This window comes from Typopeltis vanoorti, chromosome 14 (genome assembly GCF_054136105.1).
Source record: "Typopeltis vanoorti isolate ZY-2024b chromosome 14, IOZ_Tvanoo_1.0, whole genome shotgun sequence".
In the NCBI taxonomy this organism is placed as follows: Eukaryota; Metazoa; Arthropoda; class Arachnida; order Uropygi; family Thelyphonidae; genus Typopeltis; species Typopeltis vanoorti.
The window spans coordinates 27,637,505-27,660,080 of record NC_143562.1 but is presented as its reverse complement, the minus strand read 5'-3'; the positions used below and the strand labels follow the sequence as shown (position 1 = coordinate 27,660,080).

The following is a 22,576-nucleotide window of genomic DNA, read 5'->3' as shown; positions in this document are numbered from 1 at the left end:
AATTCATTAGTGCTTATTTTGACTTTCATTAGCGTTCGGAAGTATGCTAAAGACCACATACGTGTATGTGTGCGTGTGGACCCCCCCCCCCCCTTATTTAATGGGTGTGTGTGTGGGGGGGGGGAGTCCACAGTTACCACCACTACATAGTCTCACTACTACCCCGCAACCATTCACCCGCCGCTTTCTACGCATTCCATACGTCTTCTATTACGTCAAGCAACGTCAAGACGCCGTAACCATAGTTACCACTACAACTTCATTCTAACCACAGACAACAGACGCACGCTTCTGATTGGATGAGGTGCAGTCACCCACGTGTGCCTATGATGGTCTACGTCAGGTGCTAAGCTTAGTTTCAATAAAATCACTCTGGGCATCTACACGCGATATTTACTGGACATTACCAACTGGTGTCAGAGACTTTTCTAGTAATGTGGACGCAACACTGGGCGCTGATTCGTAGCGGGGAGTAAACAGTTAACATATTCCAGCTCGTTACACAGAGACGAATCATTCGGTGCTAAGTGTTTTGGTGTTTCTCTACAACCGTCGCATTGTGTTGTTATCAGTGTTCCAATAAGGATCATACCGTGGAGCAGTTTGCTTCCTAAAATCCAACAGATGGAAAGCAGAAAAATAATGAACGCTGCTCGGGTAAGCATATTTATGAGTTGTTTGAATATCGTTTGGTGCTGCTGACTACTTTCAGCTTCTCATTTTTAACATGCGATAGAAATTTGTCATTAAACGTGTTAATTTCGTTATCTAGAAAACTGCCATCCCTTTGGCATATTTACCTTCTTGGTTCATCGATATCTTTTCCAATTACTTTAAAGAAACGTGCTTAAATTCCCTTAATAATATCGGAAATGTCTTATTGACAACACCCATTTGTAACCCTCGTTTTCTATATAACCGAGGACTCTCGTATGGAAATACGCCTACATAAGCGATACATATTTCCACTCTTATGTATAGGTGTTTGTTTAGCTTCGAAGCTTATGTAAGTTTGCTTCTTCGTGATAACGATGATACGAATAATATCGTGTTTTCTAGGCATGATATAAATGAAAAATAAACAGTGCACGTTTAGGCGTTTGCATCCTCAGAATAAAGAGACTGTACGTGAAATATAAAATTAAATAAAAAGCCCTGCTTTTAAGATATTGTTTTGCTGGTCAGGTTTTAGACAAATCGAGACCAGGAAGGTTTGGGCTAAGTCGCAAGTGGTCCAGTTCTCTCCGAGGCCTACGATGATGTGTAACCCAAAGTTGATCTTGTTTACCTTTCACTCACAGATCTGGCATTTGTAATGATTTTGATTTCCAAGTCAAGGAGAAACATTATCTGAAGTTATCCTGCTATGTTTATAATATAAAACATACACTACTTGGCGATTTTATTAAGATAAAATAAAAAGTTCTAGCTTCTCTACCTCATTAATTAATAATTTTTCTGTATCATCCTCTCGTCATTGCAACTCATGACACATTCAAAGAAGGACCCCCCCCACGACGCACTTTCCTTCCTTGATTCTTTTTTTTTTTTTTCCTGTTTTGCTGAGCCTCCATAGCTCAGTGGGTATGAACAATGCCCTGAGCTTGAATCACGTCCAAGAAGCGAAGCACCACTAGGTTTCTTTTTTTCATCTGAAAGCGAGTTAACTACTCTCGTATGGAAGTAGAAGTGGGGGAGGGGTATCCCTCAAAAGAGGGAAAGTGAGCAGAACACACAATTTACAGACATAATAATACATGGTTTCATAGCCTTACTTTCTTCAATCGTTATTCCAATCAGCCACAACAGCCTGCTTTATTCTACTGCGTTCAGTGTTTTAAATTTGATGCTATATGATGCCCTTAAATCCCATATTATGCAAATTTAAGGCTGTTACGCACATCACAATTTAAAATGGGATGTGCAGTATAAACGATAAAAGGAAACGGTCTTTTTTTTTGGAATAAACTATTTTCCACTATCAGAGAAACGCAGATTCTAAATATGAAAAATCGGCACCATTACCTGTAAATTAAACTTAAAACAATACAATATAAAATCACTACAAGTAAAGGTTTACGTTTGGTCTTTGGAATAGGATTTTCGGGAGTTAGAAAAAAAAGAAAAGAAACAGTGTCGTGGAAAATTATTATTGATTATGACTTGTATAAGATTCTCTGTGGTTGCGAGTAATCATAATTACGAGTTACCACATCCCGAATTTGAGAAACGAAAATTCAACTGCTTTTAGTCCTTTTAAATCTGTCTGCAAATTTATCTGTTTAAAGACAGATAAATTTACATTGCCCTCGTGAGATCGCCGCACAGGCATGAAAGATTGTTTTTTACCTGTACTAAGGTTCCCAACAGTGGCGCACTCAAGATTTAATCTGGGGGGGGGGTGAGTAGACGATTTGAGAATACACACTACGCATTGCATACGAGCTATGACCGAGTATCTGCAGTGATCGCCAATACATGATACGCGTGATCTCCTCTGCCTCAGCTCGGGCAAACGAAGTAGCGCCCGAGCACTACTTCATTCGCTTTGCGTTCACTGCGGCCAAGATTCCCGAGTGCTGTAGGGTATTCCCACCTTATGTGATCGCTAATTCATAAGTTGCATAGAAATAGAAGACACAACATAATTTTTTTTTAAATAATTTTAATTAGGAAAATATTTTTAGAAATTTTTCTAGTGTTTTTTTCCTTTTTCTTTTTTTTTTTGGGGGGGAGCACCCCTTGGCCCCCTCCCTGTGTGCGCCAGTGGGTTCCAACTTGTCTAATGTTTGGCTATTCTGCTTATACTGAACTTCCAACTTTTCATAAGCGCTACAAGTCAAAAAAAAAGTTAACCATTTCAATTCACAGTTATATCTACAAATTAAAGTTACTTTGAAAGAATAAATTCAAATGTAAATTTCATTTCTTATGAAGAAAACTGTAGTTTAAACAAATCATAGAAATAAATTAATATTTTCTGAATGGTATTAAATTTTACGGATACTAGAGGGCAGCACAAACATTTACGTTTGTTAGTCATGTCCGCTGCATGTATACTCGGGAATCACTTTTCTTTCATTCATATGTCCATAGACCAAACAGGACTACATTATTTCAAAATTTCGCGGTGGAGGATGAAAAGGTTAAGTGTTTTAAATTAGTGCGTTTCATGATAATCTATTTATTGTACCAAATTTTCCAGCCGATTATAATACACATATAAATCAATCATTAAAAAGAAACTATTTTCAAAAGATGCTTCTTCAGAAACAACAGTTCTTAAGAAATTAAGAAAAAACAGTGTCCGTCTAAAAATCGATAATCCTTTTGCAGGCTGGGGAGAACTGCATTGTTGGCTATTGCTTTTCTTCTTTTATATATATATATATATATATATATATAAATAAATCTTTCTCACGTATGAGAGATTACACGTACTGCATATTAATGTCTTGTGTAGACAGGGATTAGAAGAAAATTGATCTATAGATATTCTTAAATAGTCGGAGGTTGTAATCTTTAGGAAATACTTCTTGTGGAAAGTTGTTCCACCGAATAGAGACAAATGGAATGAAAGCGGAAGAGGAAAACAAGTTCGGTGGGTTTGAAGCTGGACGATAAAATGGTGGTGAACCTCAGCTCGTGCTATAACAGGATTAGTAGAAAGTGAGGAATGATCGATGTCAGTTCAGCAGAACTGCGCACATTGAAGAACCTTCACAAACGACAAAAAGTCTGCGCGATAGCAGTTGAAGTGAGTCGTGAAAAAGGAACCATCGATTGACCAAACAGCATCAAGGATGATGATGTGAAGTATTTGAACAAAGCTAGAGGTGAGTGTCAGGCCAGGAAGAGAGAGATCGTGATCTTATCAAAAGTAAGAGAAAGTGAACTGGGATCCTTTTTGGAGAGAAATAAAGCAGAATATGATGGGGATAGAGTTGAAAGTGATCCGGTAAACCTCACTCCATTGAAAATAGGATCTTGAAGTGTTTCTGCATTGCAGGGTTTGTCATGGGAGTAGAGGGAATGTAGTGCATATTATCATTAGCAAACTATGAACAGGGCCATTGGCCAGTGAGAGAAGGGTTTTATGTACAGAAGAAAGAATAGGCGATAGAACAGAATTCTGGGATGCACCTGCCTTTGCAGAGACAAGAGAAGACTTGCACCAAGACGTATGTAGTGATCGAATCGAGGAAGAAACCGACTACTCAGTTCTAGAGTGTAGCTCAAAGGATAGATAGTAAGTTGCTGAGCAGGATTTCGATTTCAGACTCCATCAAATGCTTTGGAAATAAGAACCACCACAGCTTGGAGAACACACACAGTGTTCTTCAAGTGACCACTAGTAATCTTATACTAGTGGTCACTGACTAGTGGACGTTCAGCTAGTGAAGAACTGATGAACTTTTCAAAAGTGCATCGTCAGAAAAATAACTCCATTATTTTAGAGCGGACTGAGGTAAGAGCAGTAAGCTGATCTTGGGTTTACATCAGCAGTTTTTGACTTGAGAGATACTCCTCAGATACTGCTCCGGCAGACGTACAGTGTTCGGTGGCTGCTGGGAATCAACGTAAAAGTTGAAGAAACTGGCTTTGCATGTCAGTATAGTATACTACGGCAATTTAATATTCATATATAAACATGGTAAATCATACCGCGTGTTTTATATATTTTTGTTATTATTCCTCAGATTCATTGGGAGTAATCTCAATTTTATTTTTGATTATCTTCCCCTCTCCTTTGCTGGATTTCACAGTGCACTGACTGGTCCCTATTTGTTATGTGGTAATAAAATATGTTTGTAAAGACATTTGCAAACCACCAATAGTTTTAAAGTTATCGTGTTGAATTTGAGTTCTTGTATATTTCCAAGAAATATTCGGGCAATAATTATTAGAGAACAAGCTGTGATTCTGTCCACGTCACGTTCGCTAAGTATCGGACTTGGAATTTAAAAAAATAAATAATAATACACCCGCTGGACAGATATTTAAAACACGTTGTTTCCCCATACCGTTTTTTGAATTGCAAAAGTAAGAATCAAATTAAAGATGGGACTATACGGTAATTTGGGAAGTGTGGGATGATTATGTAAAAATATATTAATATTGGTAATTTATTATCACTAATATTAATATAATTTTAATAAGACTGCTGCCGTGCTTTATATGGAATAATAAAAGGTAATAAAAATATAACTCTGACACGCACCAGTTTAAAAGGACTAGGAATTTTAACCTAATTCCAATGCTCCGATTTTTTTTTTTTTTTTTTTTTTTAACAATCAGACGAACTCTTTGTGCTATTAGAGAGAATGTGCAGTAAAATGAACAACGGTACATACCATGGAAGTAAAAATAGGAAAGTAATATATATATATATATATATATATATATATATATATATATATATATCTTGAAAAACACTCGTAAGAGGCATTCCACGTTTTTGTTGATCCAAAAACCATTATCAAAATGTTATTTAAGGTATTAATAAATTTTCTCAACTTTTTTTTTTCAGTTTTCTTAGAAATTATATAGACCACCTAGACGTATTAAAATCTGTCTCTTTTATATTAAAAAACTAAAACTTCACAATGAACCCCCCCCTTTTTTTTTTCACTAGTTTCCAATTCTATTTCCTCCGGACACTATTATAAAATGCAGGACTTTTGCACCAAACAACCAATCTGTTTTATTATATAGAGATTAGGTCTTCAGTCTTGGCAGTCTATCATCAAAATAATCCCATGCCGCTTACATTCGTCCGTCTATTAATCAGCACACGAATGAATACTACAGTAACGAAAGTCAATTTTACTCCCTCTCCCCCCCCCCCACTCCGGCGCACGCGCAGAGCGTATTCGAAAAAAAAAAAAAAAAACGAACACTTGCTATAGTTGGAAAGACCTGAATTAATATTCAGGTGTACTGCGAGATGAACTTACATAACGGCTTTCTTTTATACTCTGCATCTAAATTGCCTGTTTCATACGAATTAGCAGATCTTTCCATCCCCCCCCCCTCCCTCTCGACAGCAGACAGACCGCCTGGAAAGCATGCACTTAACAGATAGACATGCGCTCACTCCTGGCCCCAATTGTCTTTACGTAATCTTAACTATCAGTCTTCCACTAACCCCCACCCCAACTCCGAGTAGACCATTGATGCTGAGCTGAGCAACAGCGCGCATCGACATGATCATTATATTATTCTACGATAAGGAAATACGTTTTGGTTCTATCTAAAAACGCCATATTTTGAATGCGAGACAGACAGCAAGTGGCATACGAAGAGGCCCACACATTTCGCTTTACGTTCCTATTGTAATCAATTGTTTTCCTTGGTATTTCTTGGATATTTTTCGTTCCCTAAAGAGATAAACTTGCTTGTTAACATAAGCAGGGCTAAAAGTATTTAACCTTAAATTTATTAAAAAGATATTTAACTTGCAATTATATTTTAAAATAATTTTCTTTTTATATTAAGTCAATGCCTGCGATCTCTTCTATTTCTAACTCAATCATTGCAGCTCAGAAAGACAAAAGGAGTTAAATCATATTTGCAAAATTATTTTAATTTCCAAGTTGCAATGCACATAAGTTCACGGGAATGTTTGTCAACAGAATACCGTAAAATGAATATCTACTTATATAAATAAGTCTTTATATTGAAAATAAATATATTCAGAAATATATTATTAGTTCAAATCAATATCTGAACGGAAATATCATCAACAAAACTTCCTCCATAAATCAGTTTAACAATGTCAAGTATCGTACTCTGTGTTTGAGCCAGAAATAAGGAGAGGCTGGGGGGGGGGATAGCCTTTAATATACTGATAACAGTGAGTTATCAAAAATACTATCAACCTCTCTAGAAATAACATTCATACGCTCACATAACCGAGTAATTTGCATGCCTTTTTTCCTGTGACATTCGTCACTCATAAGGGACACCAACAGTTTCGATCACGTGACGAGGTAATGCCTACGAGTGGTGAACAAGCAGCTGCTATTGATCTAATGCAACTCCAAATAGTGCGCGCTCGCATCTCCTCTCGCAATGTACGACGTTGCATGAGACGAAAAGGCTTATTGATTGAGTCGCTTCGCAGGCATAAGAACGTTGCTCTACCTTTTCATTCGAAGCAAGCATTTCATTCCCTGTTTGCAGGGATACTCTTGGGAGAAATGAATGGGATACTGGCTGAGAACGGGGATAAAAACTAAATAAATTTTAAAAAAAATTCATTGCACTTGAAGGTAATTATTGATATATTGAATAGCAAACATGGAAATTCACAGCGACGCCGATTACTTGTGGAATGCTTTGTTTGATAAATGAAATAATTCGACTCAGCCAACAACAATAACTGTCAAAGTACTGAATGGTAAACTCTCATCGTTGATTTTTTTTCCCTGCAAACTTATCAAAAGCGATGACGCTTACAAGACTGCTCAAATAAACGCTGACAGAAGAATGAGCAAAATTGGTGTATGCGAAAAATAGTGCTGATTAGCGGCCTTGAAAGATTTGCTGACATGAAAATATAACAATGCAGGTGTAAAACTAAAAATGGCGCCGGAGCATCGAACAATAACAACTAGCAGCACTCAAAGAGAAAAGTTCAAACGAAATAAATTACAGGGCTGCAATCCCACATTGCTAAGGAAGGGGGGGGGAAGAGAAGTAATTTGTTTAGTGGAGTTACAAGTTTGTTTTTTTTCATCGGAAAATTAAATTCCTCCTAGTGTAAATTATATAACTCTCACAATACAATCAACTTTAGATTGATTTCAATAAATTAACTTGCAGCACGAACCTTTGCATCCATTGTTCAGTGTCATAGCTGTATTGGCAACTTTCAAGAAAAAAAAAGCAAAAGCAACGGTGTTAATTCAAGTCATTACAGTAATTGTGATAGTCGAAACTGCTGTCCGCAAAAATTGCACAAAAAGACACTAGTAGCAAATTGAACTTACAGAGAACTAACAATTTTATCGCATGAACCTCGTCGCTTTCAATAAACATCTTACAGAGAAATCGAGAATGCTTTCAAGGTCATGCTTACCCGCCTTCTACGCTTTAGCGGCGTCTGGTGATCAATAGTACCGGCAGAAGAAATCGCAGAGCATCAACCGTACGCGGTTAGGTTCAACGGATGAGCTGTTTGTTGGGGCAGTAGGTCAAAAATAGAACTGAGTAATATTAAACTATTCGCGCATAATTAGTATTGAGAGGTGGCTATTTTTACGTTTGGCACTTTAAATATGAACAAAAGTAAATTGAATGAATACGTTCCTTTAAATAGCAATAAAGTCATAGCCTCGGGCCTGTACTCCTTCATATGTGAGATCTCTACCAGCCTGTGAAATGATTAGGTTCTTGATGTTTATATTGTCGAGAGAAAAAGGGGAAAGGAAAAAAAAAAGTGCTTCGGGATGTTATTTTCGAGACAAGCGATCAACGGACTGGCATATTCCACTCGCATGGAAAAAAAAAAAAAAAAAAACTACTAGTAGTGGCACGTGCCGCGTTGCCTAGTAACCTAATGTTCCAATCACCGAGCGTCCCATTCACTCCCTCTATGGACTGTTCAGGCAGTTGCGGATATATACAATGAAAAAAATAATTCTCTGGAATATGTTTAGTTTTCTCATTTTTTAATTATTATTTTGATTTAGTTTAAATGATTTCAAATTAATTACCATAGCAAAATATCATGTGTTATATTTTGTGACTATTTATATGAGAATATTATTTTAAAAAAACAAAAAATGCGTTAAGTCCGGAAGGCGGATGATTACATGCTTTGTGGAAAGGGTTAAAACTACAGTCATAAAGTGAAGCTGTTGCAGTTTTCGTTCACTTGTTTCTACAGTTAACTAATAGTTTGTACGAAGCGAAAAATGTGTTCGCGTCATTTCTAATCGCATTTTTTTTTCTTTTGATTCTTTCAACAATCTAGTTTAGAAAACTGAAGAGTATTCCCCAAACTTGGAAGTCATCGAGAATGGAGCGTCAGGTGTCAGCGGACGATTCCGTGCGTTTTGCCGTCCTCAGCTACGAACAGGTGGAAAGGTTGGACAGTGTTATGAACGAGGTCGTTCCCATCCACGGCCGAGGAAACTTCCCGACCTTAGAAGTAAAGCTGAAAGATTTAGTGCGAGTAGTGAAAGAAAAGCTGAAAAATGATTCCATGACAGTGACAGACATCCGACTCAACGGAGGTGCGGCGAGTCACGTGCTGTGTCCCGATACCTCTCCTTATAATGATCTGGATTTGATCTTTGCCGTTGACTTGTCGACTCAGAAGAATTTTGACAGGGTTAAGACTGCCGTATTAGGCTCGCTTCTCGACTTTCTTCCCGAAGAAACCAACAGGAAGCGCATCAGTAATTGCAGTCTGAAAGAAGCTTACGTTCACAAAATGGTGAAAGTGACCGACAATGACAGATGGAGTCTCATCTCGCTCAATAACAACTGCGGTCGCAATGTGGAACTGAAATTCGTTAACACAATGCGTAGGCAATTTGAATTCAGTGTGGACTCTTTCCAAATAATCTTGGACTCCTTACTTCTCTTCTATGACTGTGCAGAAATGCCCATGGATGAAAATTTCTACCCAACAGTGGTAGGTGAAAGTGTGTACGGAAATTTCCGAGAAGCTCTGTATCACCTCCACAAAAAATTGATTGCCACCCGTAATCCCGAGGAGATAAGAGGAGGAGGCTTATTGAAGTATTGCAACCTTTTAGTTCGGGATTACAAAGCAGCATCTCCAGAGCACATTAAAAATCTGGAGAGGTATATGTGTTCGCGGTTTTTCATCGATTTCAATGACATCGATCAGCAGCGTCAAAAACTGGAAAGTTATTTGGTGAATCACTTCATCGGAGACGACCACAGTAAATGTGACTATTTGATGATCCTTTACAGTGTGGTGGATGAGAGTACTGTTTGTCTCATGGGCCATGAACGGCGACAAACCCTCAACCTCATTCAAGAACTTGCCTGCGCGATCTATTATCAGGAGCAGATGGCCAAAGAGTTTGATTCGTCTTCTGGACAGCAACCGTTCTTGTATGGCAACAGCTTCTTTTACACACCATATGCTCCCACTCATCCTCCAGCTTGCAATCATTGTCATTGTAGATGGATGACTTGCGCGTGAAGCAGAGGTATCCAACTTCTGCGTGAGAAGCAACGGGGCGATGTGTTCAAACTGAGGCTGAAATTCTATCATCCATTCATGATGGTTTGAAGAAGTGTCGAAAAATAATAGAATAACAATTTTCAGTGATTTTGTTTTTAGTGATGGTCTGTTTCCTACATTCCTCCTTAGATGTCGCTGTATTTTCAGATGGCGATGTGAGTTGCCAAGTGAACATTCCTATTCCATTCCCGATTACGTGAGGTGTGGAGTTTATGGAAGACTTGTCGCATGGTTCGTCGATTATTTTTCATGTAATGTTAATTTAATTTTAACGTACTATCGTTAAGATTGTTGTATATACATCATGGTTTTAGATAATAGATGTTTAGGTTTGATCTACTTCTTAAACTTGTAATAAAACAGCATTGTGTATACTCTCCGCATTCAATATAGTTAGTATTGGAAAGGAGCAATTTTCACTATTGAATTAGTATATAAAACTTTAGATCATTCAGTTACTCTATTTTCGACAATAGCCATTTTGTACCATGTTCATTAAAATACTCGTATGTTAAATAATACTATTGGACTTTTGAGAAGGCAACCTTCATATCTTTTTACTGTGAAATTTGAAGCGCACACATTTTTTAAAATTCGGCTTAATGATAGATAAAACAGTTTTTAAAAAAATGAATCTCATTGCTCGTAATGAATCGGTTGTTTTCTGCTTTGTAAATCAATAATACAGCGACAAAATCTGAAACACCTCATTGTCGCCATGTAATACTTTTTTTTTAGTGAAAACGTCAATTTCAGAGAAGCGTGACAAATATATTTTCAGTCAATTATAGGACTTGGTGGATTTCAGTAAGAGAATATTGTTAAATTTCATAACGAATGAGAAGTAGAGAGAGGCTATATTTTCTTGCGAAACTTGGACTAAACATGTTAGCATTAATTTTTAAAATTAACTTGCTATTTTTTGCCTTTATGAGCAAAAAAAAAAAAATGACATTTTCATGTCCCTCAATTCCCATGCTTCATTCTTAAAACTTCCAGACACGCAATGAAAAAAAAAACTCGGCGATATTATCGCTGCTATCATCCTTCTCTGACAAAACTTCGCATCGAACAGTGCATGGCCTGAATTTACTTTGGTGCTACGTTACATAACCTGCGTTTCAAGTGTAACCTGGTTTCATATATTGAAAAACTAGACTAAAACAACATTTCTAAGTTGCTTGCAAAACTTATGGTGCTAGTACATGATATTGCCGCGAGTAAGTGAACCAAATGAGCTCTATCACAAGCATATTTACCGATAAGTGCATCCTCTATGGTCAAGTTTTTTAGATATTCCCTGTTAAATTAATAGGCTACACGAACAAACTTTATTCCGTAGACCTAGAATAACAGCACGGTCGAGGCCAACGTGTTTAAAAGTAAACTTATCGGAAAGCAGCATTTCATAATAAGTTGACGTACTTTCACCTGTGGCGAAACAAGCTTGAAATAGAACCATTTCTCTCCCCCCCCCGCTAAACTCAATGCAGGTCAGTTTAGGAACTACGAAATAAGGTTATGTCCATGAAATCCGCGTGTAAATGAGGTAAATTTATACGATGCGTTCTGCATTCGGAGGCAGAGGTTAATAGAGAACCACTGCTTAAGAAAAATCGTTTACTTGACGAGTAAGTTTAACGGGCATTTTTCTGATCAATACATCGTTATGATTCGATTATTTTCTATACGACTACTTTCCAAGAAATGCTTAAATATGTGTAAATACTAGTTGCAAAATAGGATTACTGTGAAAATTGACCTAACTATAATTCGTAGCGTACTTGAGTAAATCGGAATTAAAATTACAATTTATCTCAAAGCTGAAATACGATCTGTGAACAAGTGCAATGAGGATTGTTACCACACAAGAGGTAAATGACCTGGGCTGTTCAATGACATTTCAGTTTTTATGTAATACTCGAATTATTTCTCCAGTCCGGTCTGATCAGAAGGCATGAATAAAAAAAAAAAAATTCCACTTTTTAGTATATTAAAATCTTTGTATAGCTATCGAAGCAGTGGATTTTTTTTTTTTTTTCAGTGACAACTTATTTCTATATATCAGAAATTTTATACTTTTAGGCTAAAGGGATTAAGTTATAATGAATAGCACAATATTTTAATGAAGTATGAAATCACTTCTATATCGCGCCATGCGTGAATGAGAAACCCCTTCCCTATTGCACATAAACATTGTAATGCATTGTATTTGTTGGTTACATGTTTTACCACCAGTATGTAAAACGGTGATCACAACATTATTTCATCTCATTGGTAGCAAATGTAATTAGTTGCTTCCTTTCTTCATAAGTTTATGCCATAAATAAAACTAGTCTTTTGTATAATGTAGTCAATTTATAATTTTGAGGGGTAAATGTTGTAGTTATTACTTTATTTCATTACTTCTGTGTGTGTGTACATATATCCAGGCTAATTTAATGTGATAATTTTTTTCTTTATACTCATTAAGCCTGCACCGTATTGTAAAGTTGAACCTCAGGTTGTGAAAAGGCTGAATCGCCTAGCAATACTTATTAAAAAAACGTTTGAATGTATATAAAAAAAAAAAAAACAATATTACTGTTTTTTTATGTTGCTTGTCAGGATGGCAGCACAACTTTCTTGTAATCCCGAAAGGGAGGGGGGGTATTTTTTCTTTTTAGTCCGTATATAACCAGTTGTCATTCAGTTTAATATTTGATTGACCAAAAACTGACCACATCTAAAACATGTAATTTCCTTTATAAATAATGTAATGTCTAAAAGTTGAATAAACTATTTTTCTGATTTAAAGTGTTGCTTCATTTTAGTGCTAATTCTACCTTTTTCGAAGATGCAGGTAAGTTTAGACTTCGAATAAGCAGGCGACTACCTCGAAAACCCCGAGAGATGGTGATACAAGCCGTTACCCGAAAGCCACGATAGCATCAACAGATGAACGAGTCTAATCCCATATGAAAAATTCATTTATGAATAAATGCTCATGTCCCAATTCCTCGGTTGGGACCAAAGAATAACTGTTGAAATAATCACTGTGTTAGTGATTGCAGTTTACATTTAAGTATTTTTTTTAAATCAAATTGCGCATGTAACTTAGTGCTTTACTTTCTTCATATACGAGTACTCAATAAATTGAATTGCACAGTTTGACAAGCTACTTAGCGGTTATAAATGGAACTTTAAATGCCACTTCATCGGAATGTTCGTTCATGCAGTTGTGACCATAAACATCTAAATTGCGACCATGCAATTTTGTCATGTTTAGTAAATGGACTAAAAACCATTGTCTCGTTCACGTAGACAAAACGTGCTCAAGTGTGCAAAGAATCGCGATTACATTCAAGCTTCCATGACGTGAGCTGGAACTTGATCAAGAGGAAATCTTTGGTATTGAATCATTTTTAAGGCGACTACAAGCATAACGTGGTCAAGAAATGGGTAATTATATTTCAAACATCTGAAATGTTTAAAAAAAAACATTTAAGAATCTTAATTCACTGCACAGGAAAAGCAAGTAAACTCTCAGTACACCGTTCGACTTATTTGAGACGCGATTCGATTTCCATGATAACTCCATTTGGTATGGTCCCTTTTAGCAGTTTTAATGCAAACATACTAGTATAAACGAATGTCACAGCAAAACTAAGACACGCACTTTCTTTTGCATTTCTTCAAGTACGAAGGTCTTGCTCACCCACTAACCCTCCTAAAACGTGTAAACATGATGGGATCCTTTATTTCCCAACGGAAAATAATCAAATTGAAAACTAAACCAATAGTGATTTAAACGAGGACTTAAATACATGCCGAAAAGCATTTGGTTTTAAGTGCCTTTTGATATGAATCTCTACTACGTCTTCCTTGAATGCGCTATTAGTTTTTTTTTTTTCCTTATAGTAAACCACTGCCATTAACTTGTACCAAGCAAACTGCTCACTTCAACGGTATTCGACTATCAGACGTCATGTGTCAGTTCCTTGTAACCTAGGTAACCAGAAGCCACTGTAGTTGGATGTTAAAGTGACGCGCGCACTTCTATTTCAAAGCTCCTCAGAAATGGGACATTCGAAACAATAGAAGTAAAGGTCAAAAATAAATGGGCTTCTTCATGCTAGAGATCTTGAGAAATAGAAATTCTGCCACGTTTTCCACACCCATAAGAGCATTACAGGATCTTAAAAGGGGATTTTGCTCACCAGAACCTGAGTTGCAAGTGACCTCTGATTCTAACTTAGCGTGCGTATCTTTACGCACAATTGGAGACCTTAATGAAACGTGAGAACGTCGTAGTGTAAAATTTCACGAATTATCAGCGTATAAGAAACGCTATTCTCGTAAACCATCTTCCGAGAATGATTATTGCAACTTAAAATCGTGTAAATAGTTTTTAATTTTATGTGATATAAATTTTAATGCACACTTAAGCAGTATAAAAGTATTTATCTGAAATATTAAAGTGGTAAGCACATTGACTATATATATATAACGTTCGATTTTTAGACTCTCAGTCTACCTTCACAAAAATTAAATCTTCTCCCAAAGGCATTACATAATTCATGGAACAATGAAAGTATTATAGTTGCCAAGGAAGGCGTTTTTTTTTTTTTTTTTTTTCTTCCTTCTCTCTCTCTCCCCTCTCGTTGGATCAGTAACACAAACCACGTATTTTTTTCACAAACTTTATTGTTAATTTCTTAAAAAAAAAAAAAAAAAAAAAAAATTGCTCGTAATCATCCAAAATAGTGAAGGGTTAGTAGAACTTTTTGACCTCGCCTGTCAAATGCATCTGAACCAGAAAAACAATGTCAAAAGTAGGCTATTACTGGTGAAAGCTGCCAAGAAAGCGATGGCACGCAGTGGATATTCTTTGCGTGAGTGCTGAAAACAGACTTTCGTGACAGCCTGAAGAGAGCAAAGAAAACTTGTCCTGTCCGAAGTTTAAGCACGAAGCATAACTGCATTTCATACGAGCAGTGTTCAGTAACCACAACAATCGACATACTCGTATTGCCTTTTTTTTTTTTAGGTTGTGGTGTTGGGCGCAATTGGTGATCTCTTAAAAGTGTCAGAAATAGTTACAAAAAAAGAGCAAAACTATACCTTTTTTACAAATACTTATAAATTACTATTAACATTATATATATATATATATATACCGAGAGAGAGAATATAATATTCCACCACTTAATGCTATTAGGAAGACAATTTTTTTAATTGATTGATTAGAGTGGAGAAGGTAGGAGCAGAACCCTTTGGCCGATATAATTGCTTTTACCAGCTCGCTACTTGATAAGTTTTTTGGTTAAAAAAAAAAACCTATTTGAAATTGTCTTCATTTATAACAAAAAAAAAAAAAAAAAAAAAAAAACTCACTGATATAATTATATTTTCTATCTGTCTGCGGCAATGAAAAAGTCAGGCAAGGTATGTCTTCAGTGGCGTCGCATACCTGAATACAATTATATACCAAATCTTATTGCTAAATGCTTATATTTTTATGATCCTTAATCAAGTATACATTATTACATGATCATTACTTTTACAATATCTCAACTGTGACTAGAGTTTAATTTATGGTCATTTCCAAGTCCAGACTTTCAGATTCTTATGAATGCCACTGTAACAAGTCAAGTATCATTGCAGTATCGGACGGTTAGATCATTAATAAGACATTTGAACCCCAAGCCATTTTTAGCATATTCACCTAGATAGATATTTTAATTAGCATTTTTATATTGATGTATTACCAGCCCACTCTCTCCAAAAAAAAAAAGGAATTTTTTTACTGTTTCTTGAAGAGTGACAGAGAGAGAGGTTGCAGGCATGGAAGGAACCTGTGTAGGGGAAGCTTTTCCAAAGAATAGAGAACAAAGAAATGGAATGAAAGAAGAGGATGTGAAGTTTAGTTTGGTAAGTTCCAAGCCAAACCTTTGTATGGTTGTTCACTAGCAATTTCTCCTATTCTTACGTGTTTAGTGGAAAACGAAGAAATGGTAGTAGAGGAGCATCCATGAGAATATTATATTATATATATACACACTGCTTGGAAAGAAGTCCACGGACACCCCCACAGGGACGGTGCATCGTGTCGTGTAACGAGTCACGTGTTTGTTGTGCGGGTATGACTTCGTAGCATCATATTCCACCAATTTATACCTGCCACAAACGTGTCCGTGTGAGATAGCTGCGAGAAGGGAACTGACGAAGTTTGATAAATTGAATGCACAGACATTGTGATAGGATGCCATGTTACAGACCTATCTGTTCGGCAAATTGGAAGCGCAGGAAGTCAACTGCAAGTGCTACCCGCAGTGAACGACCCACCATGCCGAACGTGACCGTAAAGATGCAACAAATCATTCGTCGGCCGACACGTTGAATGCAGAGTTCCGGGCATCGACTGGAACACGAATTTTCACAAAAAAACATTCAGGACCGAGGCTGATAACATGGGTTTCCAATGTAGGACCGCAATATGCAAACCCCACTTTACCGGTACCAACATGCAGCGTCGTCTTGAGTGGTGCAAAGAGCGTGTACCTGGAAGTCTGGAAAGGTGTGTTATGGAGCGACGAATCATGCTCTACCGAGCAGATAGATGGGTGTGGCGGATGCCCGGTGAACGTCTGTTACCAGAGTGCGTAACCCCAGCTATGAAATTCTGAGATGGTAGTGTGGTGGTATGGTCCTGTTTGTCCTCGGACCTCTGTTTGTGGTGCCACGAACATTGAATCCGAGATATCTGAATATTCTGGACGATGCAATGCTTCCTACTTTGTGGTTTCTACGGAACTTACCATCGTCTCTTTCAGCAAGGCAATGCACCGTGTTGCAAGGCTGCTGCAACTGCGTGGTTTGTGGACATCAACGTCACCACACCTGACTGGCCTCCACAGAGCCCTGATCTCAACCCTATTGAACATCTGTGGGATGAACTGGGGCGTCGGCTGAAATCAAGGGATATCCTCCCCACAACTGTTCAGGACATGCCTACAGGAAGAATGGTCTCAAATTCCCGTTGATCGCTATAGTACGCTTGTGGAAAGTATGCCTCGTGGATTGCTACAGTCATCGCAGCGAAAGAAGGCCCTACATCTTATTAAGGTGTGCGCCCATGGCTGTTTGTTCCTCACACTGTGGTCCGTTGACTTCTTTCCAAGAAGCGTTGGTTTAATAAAGAAGCAAAAGCTGTATATTTGCAAATGATTAACGCTATTTGAAACTGAATAAAGATTAATGAAAACACATGGAAAATAGTTCACTTCAGTTCTCCACAAGAACCCCCCCCCCAAAAAAAAAAAAACTAAAAGAAGCATTGTAATTTATTAATTGGGAGAGAAATGGATATGAAGAAAAGGATGAAATTAAGCATATCATTTCATTTTATTTACTGAATAACCGTTAAATATTCCATGTAGAAATTACTTACAATATAATTAACTAAGGATATTGAAATAAAACATACCATATAAAGATTTTTAACAAGATTGTTTATAAACCTTGTTTTCGACAAGTTTCATCCAATGGGGAAGAAAGTCTTGTTTATTAGGACATTTTTGAGATGGCTAGTTATTTGTAATGATCGGTGTGTAAACAATAATTTAAGAATAAAGTTATATGGTTAAACGTGGGAATGGATGGAATTATGAAAAAGCCAGCTAAGGCCCATTTAATTGGTCTGTTCTGACAACAACAACAACAACAAAAAAATCAACGTAGCTTTACGTGTGAAAAAACAGAAGCATCTGAAAAGATAACTTTTTTAATGTATTTTCATTCGCCAATGGTAATAAGTTCATATAAATAAATATCTGGTGAACAGATATTTATTTATATGAACTTCTGTGTATTGTACAGTAGCTTTTGTTACGTTTCTGAAATTAAAATCTGGGCGATAAAAACCTTAAAATTTCCCTGCGCCAAAGATTGAAAAACTCTGGAACTGGCTACAGAAAAGCATAGAAAAAAAGTTCACCTATCGGTTGAATGAAATCTCCAGTGTCATGTTAAGACTAAGCTACTACCTTTCTGTTTTTAGGATTTATTATTATAATAATATAACTACACAAACGTTTGACAATCTGTAGTACAGAGTCCTAACAAGCCTTCTCAGACGACAGCAGTCTCGTTCCTGACAGAATGTCTTAGCATCACAGTTACACCTCTTGGACATGCAATGTGGGTTATTTTTCCACTGATTCAGCACCCGGGATATCTCACCTTTTGAGAAACCAGTGAGCTCTGCTGTTTTCAAAATCGTGGTTCCAGCCAGGCGGCACTTGCAATAAGCTTTTTATCGAACTCAGTAAGATTTGTTTTTTTCCCATTGTGCTGAACACTATTGACGATTACTGACGAGCAGCATTCTTAAATAGTTGCCTAGAACACATGGCGACGATTCAATAATCACTGAGGGTGATAATTCACCTTCATTTGAATTACCAGTTCAACTTATAAAGGTTCTTCGTGTCCCAGATGGAATTCAAACTCAGATCTTTCCAACTAACGGTATTGTCAATACTGATGGAACTGCAGAGGCTCCTCTGATCGTGGTAAAACTTCTAGTTCTGGGTAACAGCTCTTCGGTATAATCTTTTGTTTGAGCTTTATATCAGCCATTCAAATTTCTCAATCCAAGAAAGAAAAAAAAAATGTTTTTTTCATTTGCCATCACTATTCTCCCTTTTACTTTAAACACAGTGTCCTGTCACGGCGAAATAACTTAGCATCCTTGAAACTTAATAATGTTCAAATAGGACGGTAAATTTCCTATCTGTATATAACAGCTATAAATTGCGTGCATTCTTATGTCTGATTTGCTAGTTTTGCGAGCTTAAAAACACAAGTTTATTTTCTGGAGACCAAACCTTCCACTTCCGTATGATGAAACCGTCTAATTCACCCTTTTTAACTCTGATAAAGTTCGCGTTCTAGATGGGTCTTTCTCATGTCTTTCTAACTAAAGGGTATCTATCAGATTGAAGTACTGAGGCTTTCGATATTTCGATAAAAGCTTATTTACTTCCATCTCACTCGTACTTCATTTCAGCTATTTGAATATTGCTATGGTAACCGAAAAGAATTCGCGAAGCAGCAAAAGATAAAAATGATCACGAATTCAACTAATGCGTCGTTGTCTTGTACTAACTAATTAGCTTTTAATCCCCGTCGTCGAATTGATTTCGTAGAAATAAATTCATGGAATGTGAGGTTGAAATGAGTAAATTAGTTGAAATCGCAATGAAAAGAATTGAAATTTATAAACTTGTCTGGTTTTTTTTTTGTTGTTGTTGTTTTGTTTTGTTTCACTACAGTGACACAACTACTATATTCTCCACCAAATAATTTGTCCCACAGTGTATGCTTTCGTTGAGCTAAATAAATAAATAAATAAAAAAGAACTAGTTTCTCCCTTCCCTGGGAATTAGGAAATGTCGTAGATGGTGAACTACTTGCACCTATTCCAGCGTATGTATATATGTATGGCTTATACACACGCAATTATAACACCATCGTTTTTTGTTTTTATTTTTATTTTTATTTATTTTTTTTTCACGAACTGCATATAATACGTTACCGAAAGCTTGGTCTTCATTCAGGATTGCTTATTTCTCCATGTAGTTTCAAAAATCTTACGACATAACACAAGAAATCAAACCAGTCGGGCTATCATTTGAAGACTCTCCAGTATCACCTGTTGCTGGACATCCACATCAAGATGGTAGTAGTTCTACGATGTTATACAAGATATCATCTGAAGTACATGTTATTCCATGTCCAAATAATTGTCATTGGCAAATAATTATCAGTAATGGTTTAGCAGTAGCCTCATTCGCAAAGGCCTTCTATAGCCACTTAGAAGACATACACCTTCTGTCCAAAAAGAAACCGATCTTTTAGAAAATAGAAGAAACTAGTGGCCCACCTATTGTATCTTTTTGTTGTCGAAAGCGGCAACCTTCATTAGTGTTGTGTCAACTGTTTATGACATTTCTTTCATTAGAAGCCGAATTATGGTGCCAAGAGTGACGGTGTGTTTTGACGAACGGTCGAAAATGAGTTTCAAACAGAGCTGCGATTGACTTTTGTGTTAAACTTGGTAAAAGTTTTACTGAAACGCATCAAATGCTTCAAAAAGCATACGGTGATGAATGCTTATCCGGTACTCAAGTTTACGAGTGGTTTAAGCGATTTCAAAGTGATCGAGACGCTTGAGGACGACGAAAATCCGGGCTGTCCAAAAACTGGACTGAGCGAAGTTAACATCTAAAAAGTGCCGGATTTCATCAAAGAAAACCCGAAATCGTCCCTGAAATTGATTGAAGATGAATTGGGATTCCAAAATCAACTGTGCACAACGTTTTGACCGGGAGGTTGGGCTTCGTAAATTGAATTCGCGATTTGTTCCCCACAAGTTGACCGACGACCAAAAAATGTATCGAATTGAACACTGCAAGGGAACTCATTAAAACGGCTCGTAAGGACTCAAACTTCCTTGAAACGATCATTACTGTGACGAAACGTAGTGTTTTCAGTATGAACCAGAAACAAAGCGCCACAGTGCTGAGTTGAGACCACCAGAAGAGGGGCATCCGAAAAAAAGTCGCTTGGAGAAGTCAAAAGTAAAGACAATGCTGATTTGTTTCTACGATTCCAAGGGCATTATCCACAAAGAATTCGTTCTGCCTGGCTAAACGTCAATGGTGAGTTTTATCTCGAAGCTTTGAAGCGATTGATAGCTAAAATTCGTCGCATACGGTATGAATATCGTGACGACCGACCGTTCGTCAAAACACACCGTCACTCTTGGTACTATAACTCGGTTTCTAATGAAACAAATGTCATAAACAGCTGACACAACACCAATGAAGGTTGTCGCTTTTGACAACAAAAAGATACAACAGGTGGCACCAATAGGTTCTTCTATTTTCGAAAAGTTCGGTTTCTTTTTGGATAGAGGGTGTAGAATTCAGGAAACAGCATCGGCATTTAGTCATCCACAAGTTTTGACTTCCAGTTGACCATGAGTAGAGGATTGCACTAAACATCTATCAAGTTTTCATTTACCGATTCGGAGTTTTTTCAAAAGGTTTATCGTAAATCTAATACCATGCAAAGATGGTCCGCCATTGATTTCTTACAGTGCACTGAGGAAACCAAAAATTCAAAGAGCGATTTAAGGAACAATAAATCTGCAGTTCTGTAAGAGGTGTACGTTCTTCACTACTGGCAAGCGTGCACGTGCGAAGGCGAACCGGCTAGCATCCACTACGAAAGATAACTACTCAGCGATCCTTCTGAACTAGTTTTCTTCATTCTTTCTTTCTTTCTTTCTCGTTTAGAATGGTGTCGTTTCTGTAAACTACAAGTAAGCAGATTTCTCGTTTTACGTTTTTTTTCCCAAGAAAAAGGTATGAACTGGACGAGTATTTGTGGAAGTAAATAGAAGAAAAAAGTATTTATATGTAATAATAATAACAGCTCCGTTACTAATAATAGTAAATACCTGCTAGATTTTGTTCAGAACACGGACTAGTCTAACGCCATGTCCCAATGTAATGATGTGCTCTAATTCTCATGGAGAGAAATCACAAATAAAGTATTAATGGCTGTGTTATTGTCGATAGTGATATCTTTATTCTCGTTCAGAACAAGAGTATACAAGCGATTAGAAATAGAAATGCTCGCGATTTAGATGTGAACAGGATCACAATGAATAGCGTATTGAAAATAAAAATATATAAGAAAGTTTTAAAACTAATTAAAGTTGAGCAACTTATACAGGTAGACTCAGCTATATAAATATTATTCAATAAAGAACGAAAAATGAAAACAAGAATCAAACCTTACACTCTTAGTGGCAAACTCTGAAGAAAACAATATTATTGATTCAGCAACGGAGGCAGGTGGTGAAGTTGTCTGTAAGAATAGTCAACTGAGAATACCATGGTAAATGCAAGAATTTAAAAAGGCATTCATGGGAATTTAAAAAAAAAACAAAAAAAAAAAACGCTTGTCGAATGTTCTTAGCAAGTAAGCCAGCAGAGTTCAAAAAAAAAAATTGTAAGAGATTCGATATGTAAAAGTAAAAGTAATTAAACACAAGTCATGGAAAGACTTCGGTAAGAACATAGAAAATACAGGTTCTTCATATCTTAGATGAAATTCGAGCCTATACATCTTTCCTTTCAAAGGTCAAATCTCTGATAGTACCAATCTATAAAATAAGGAGATAAAAATGAATGTGAGAATTACAGAAGAATTTCCGTAGTGAATGTTTCAGTTAAGATTTATGCAAGCATACTTGAGAAACTTGGTTTCTCGTGCACATTTTTTCAAGTTGGG

At 36.8% G+C, this 22,576-nt stretch overlaps 1 protein-coding gene across 1 annotated transcript; it reads left to right on the top strand.

Moving 5' to 3' along the window:
- The first annotated feature begins 416 nt into the window (after positions 1-416).
- LOC150099327 (terminal nucleotidyltransferase 5C-like) lies at positions 417-13,024 on the top strand. Its single transcript, XM_090403340.1, has 2 exons — positions 417-657; positions 8,981-13,024. Exons 1-2 carry the CDS (start codon positions 625-627, stop codon positions 10,184-10,186), a joined length of 1,239 nt encoding a protein of 412 aa, XP_090259466.1. The 5' UTR covers positions 417-624; the 3' UTR covers positions 10,187-13,024.
- Positions 13,025-22,576: the final 9,552 nt, after the last annotated feature.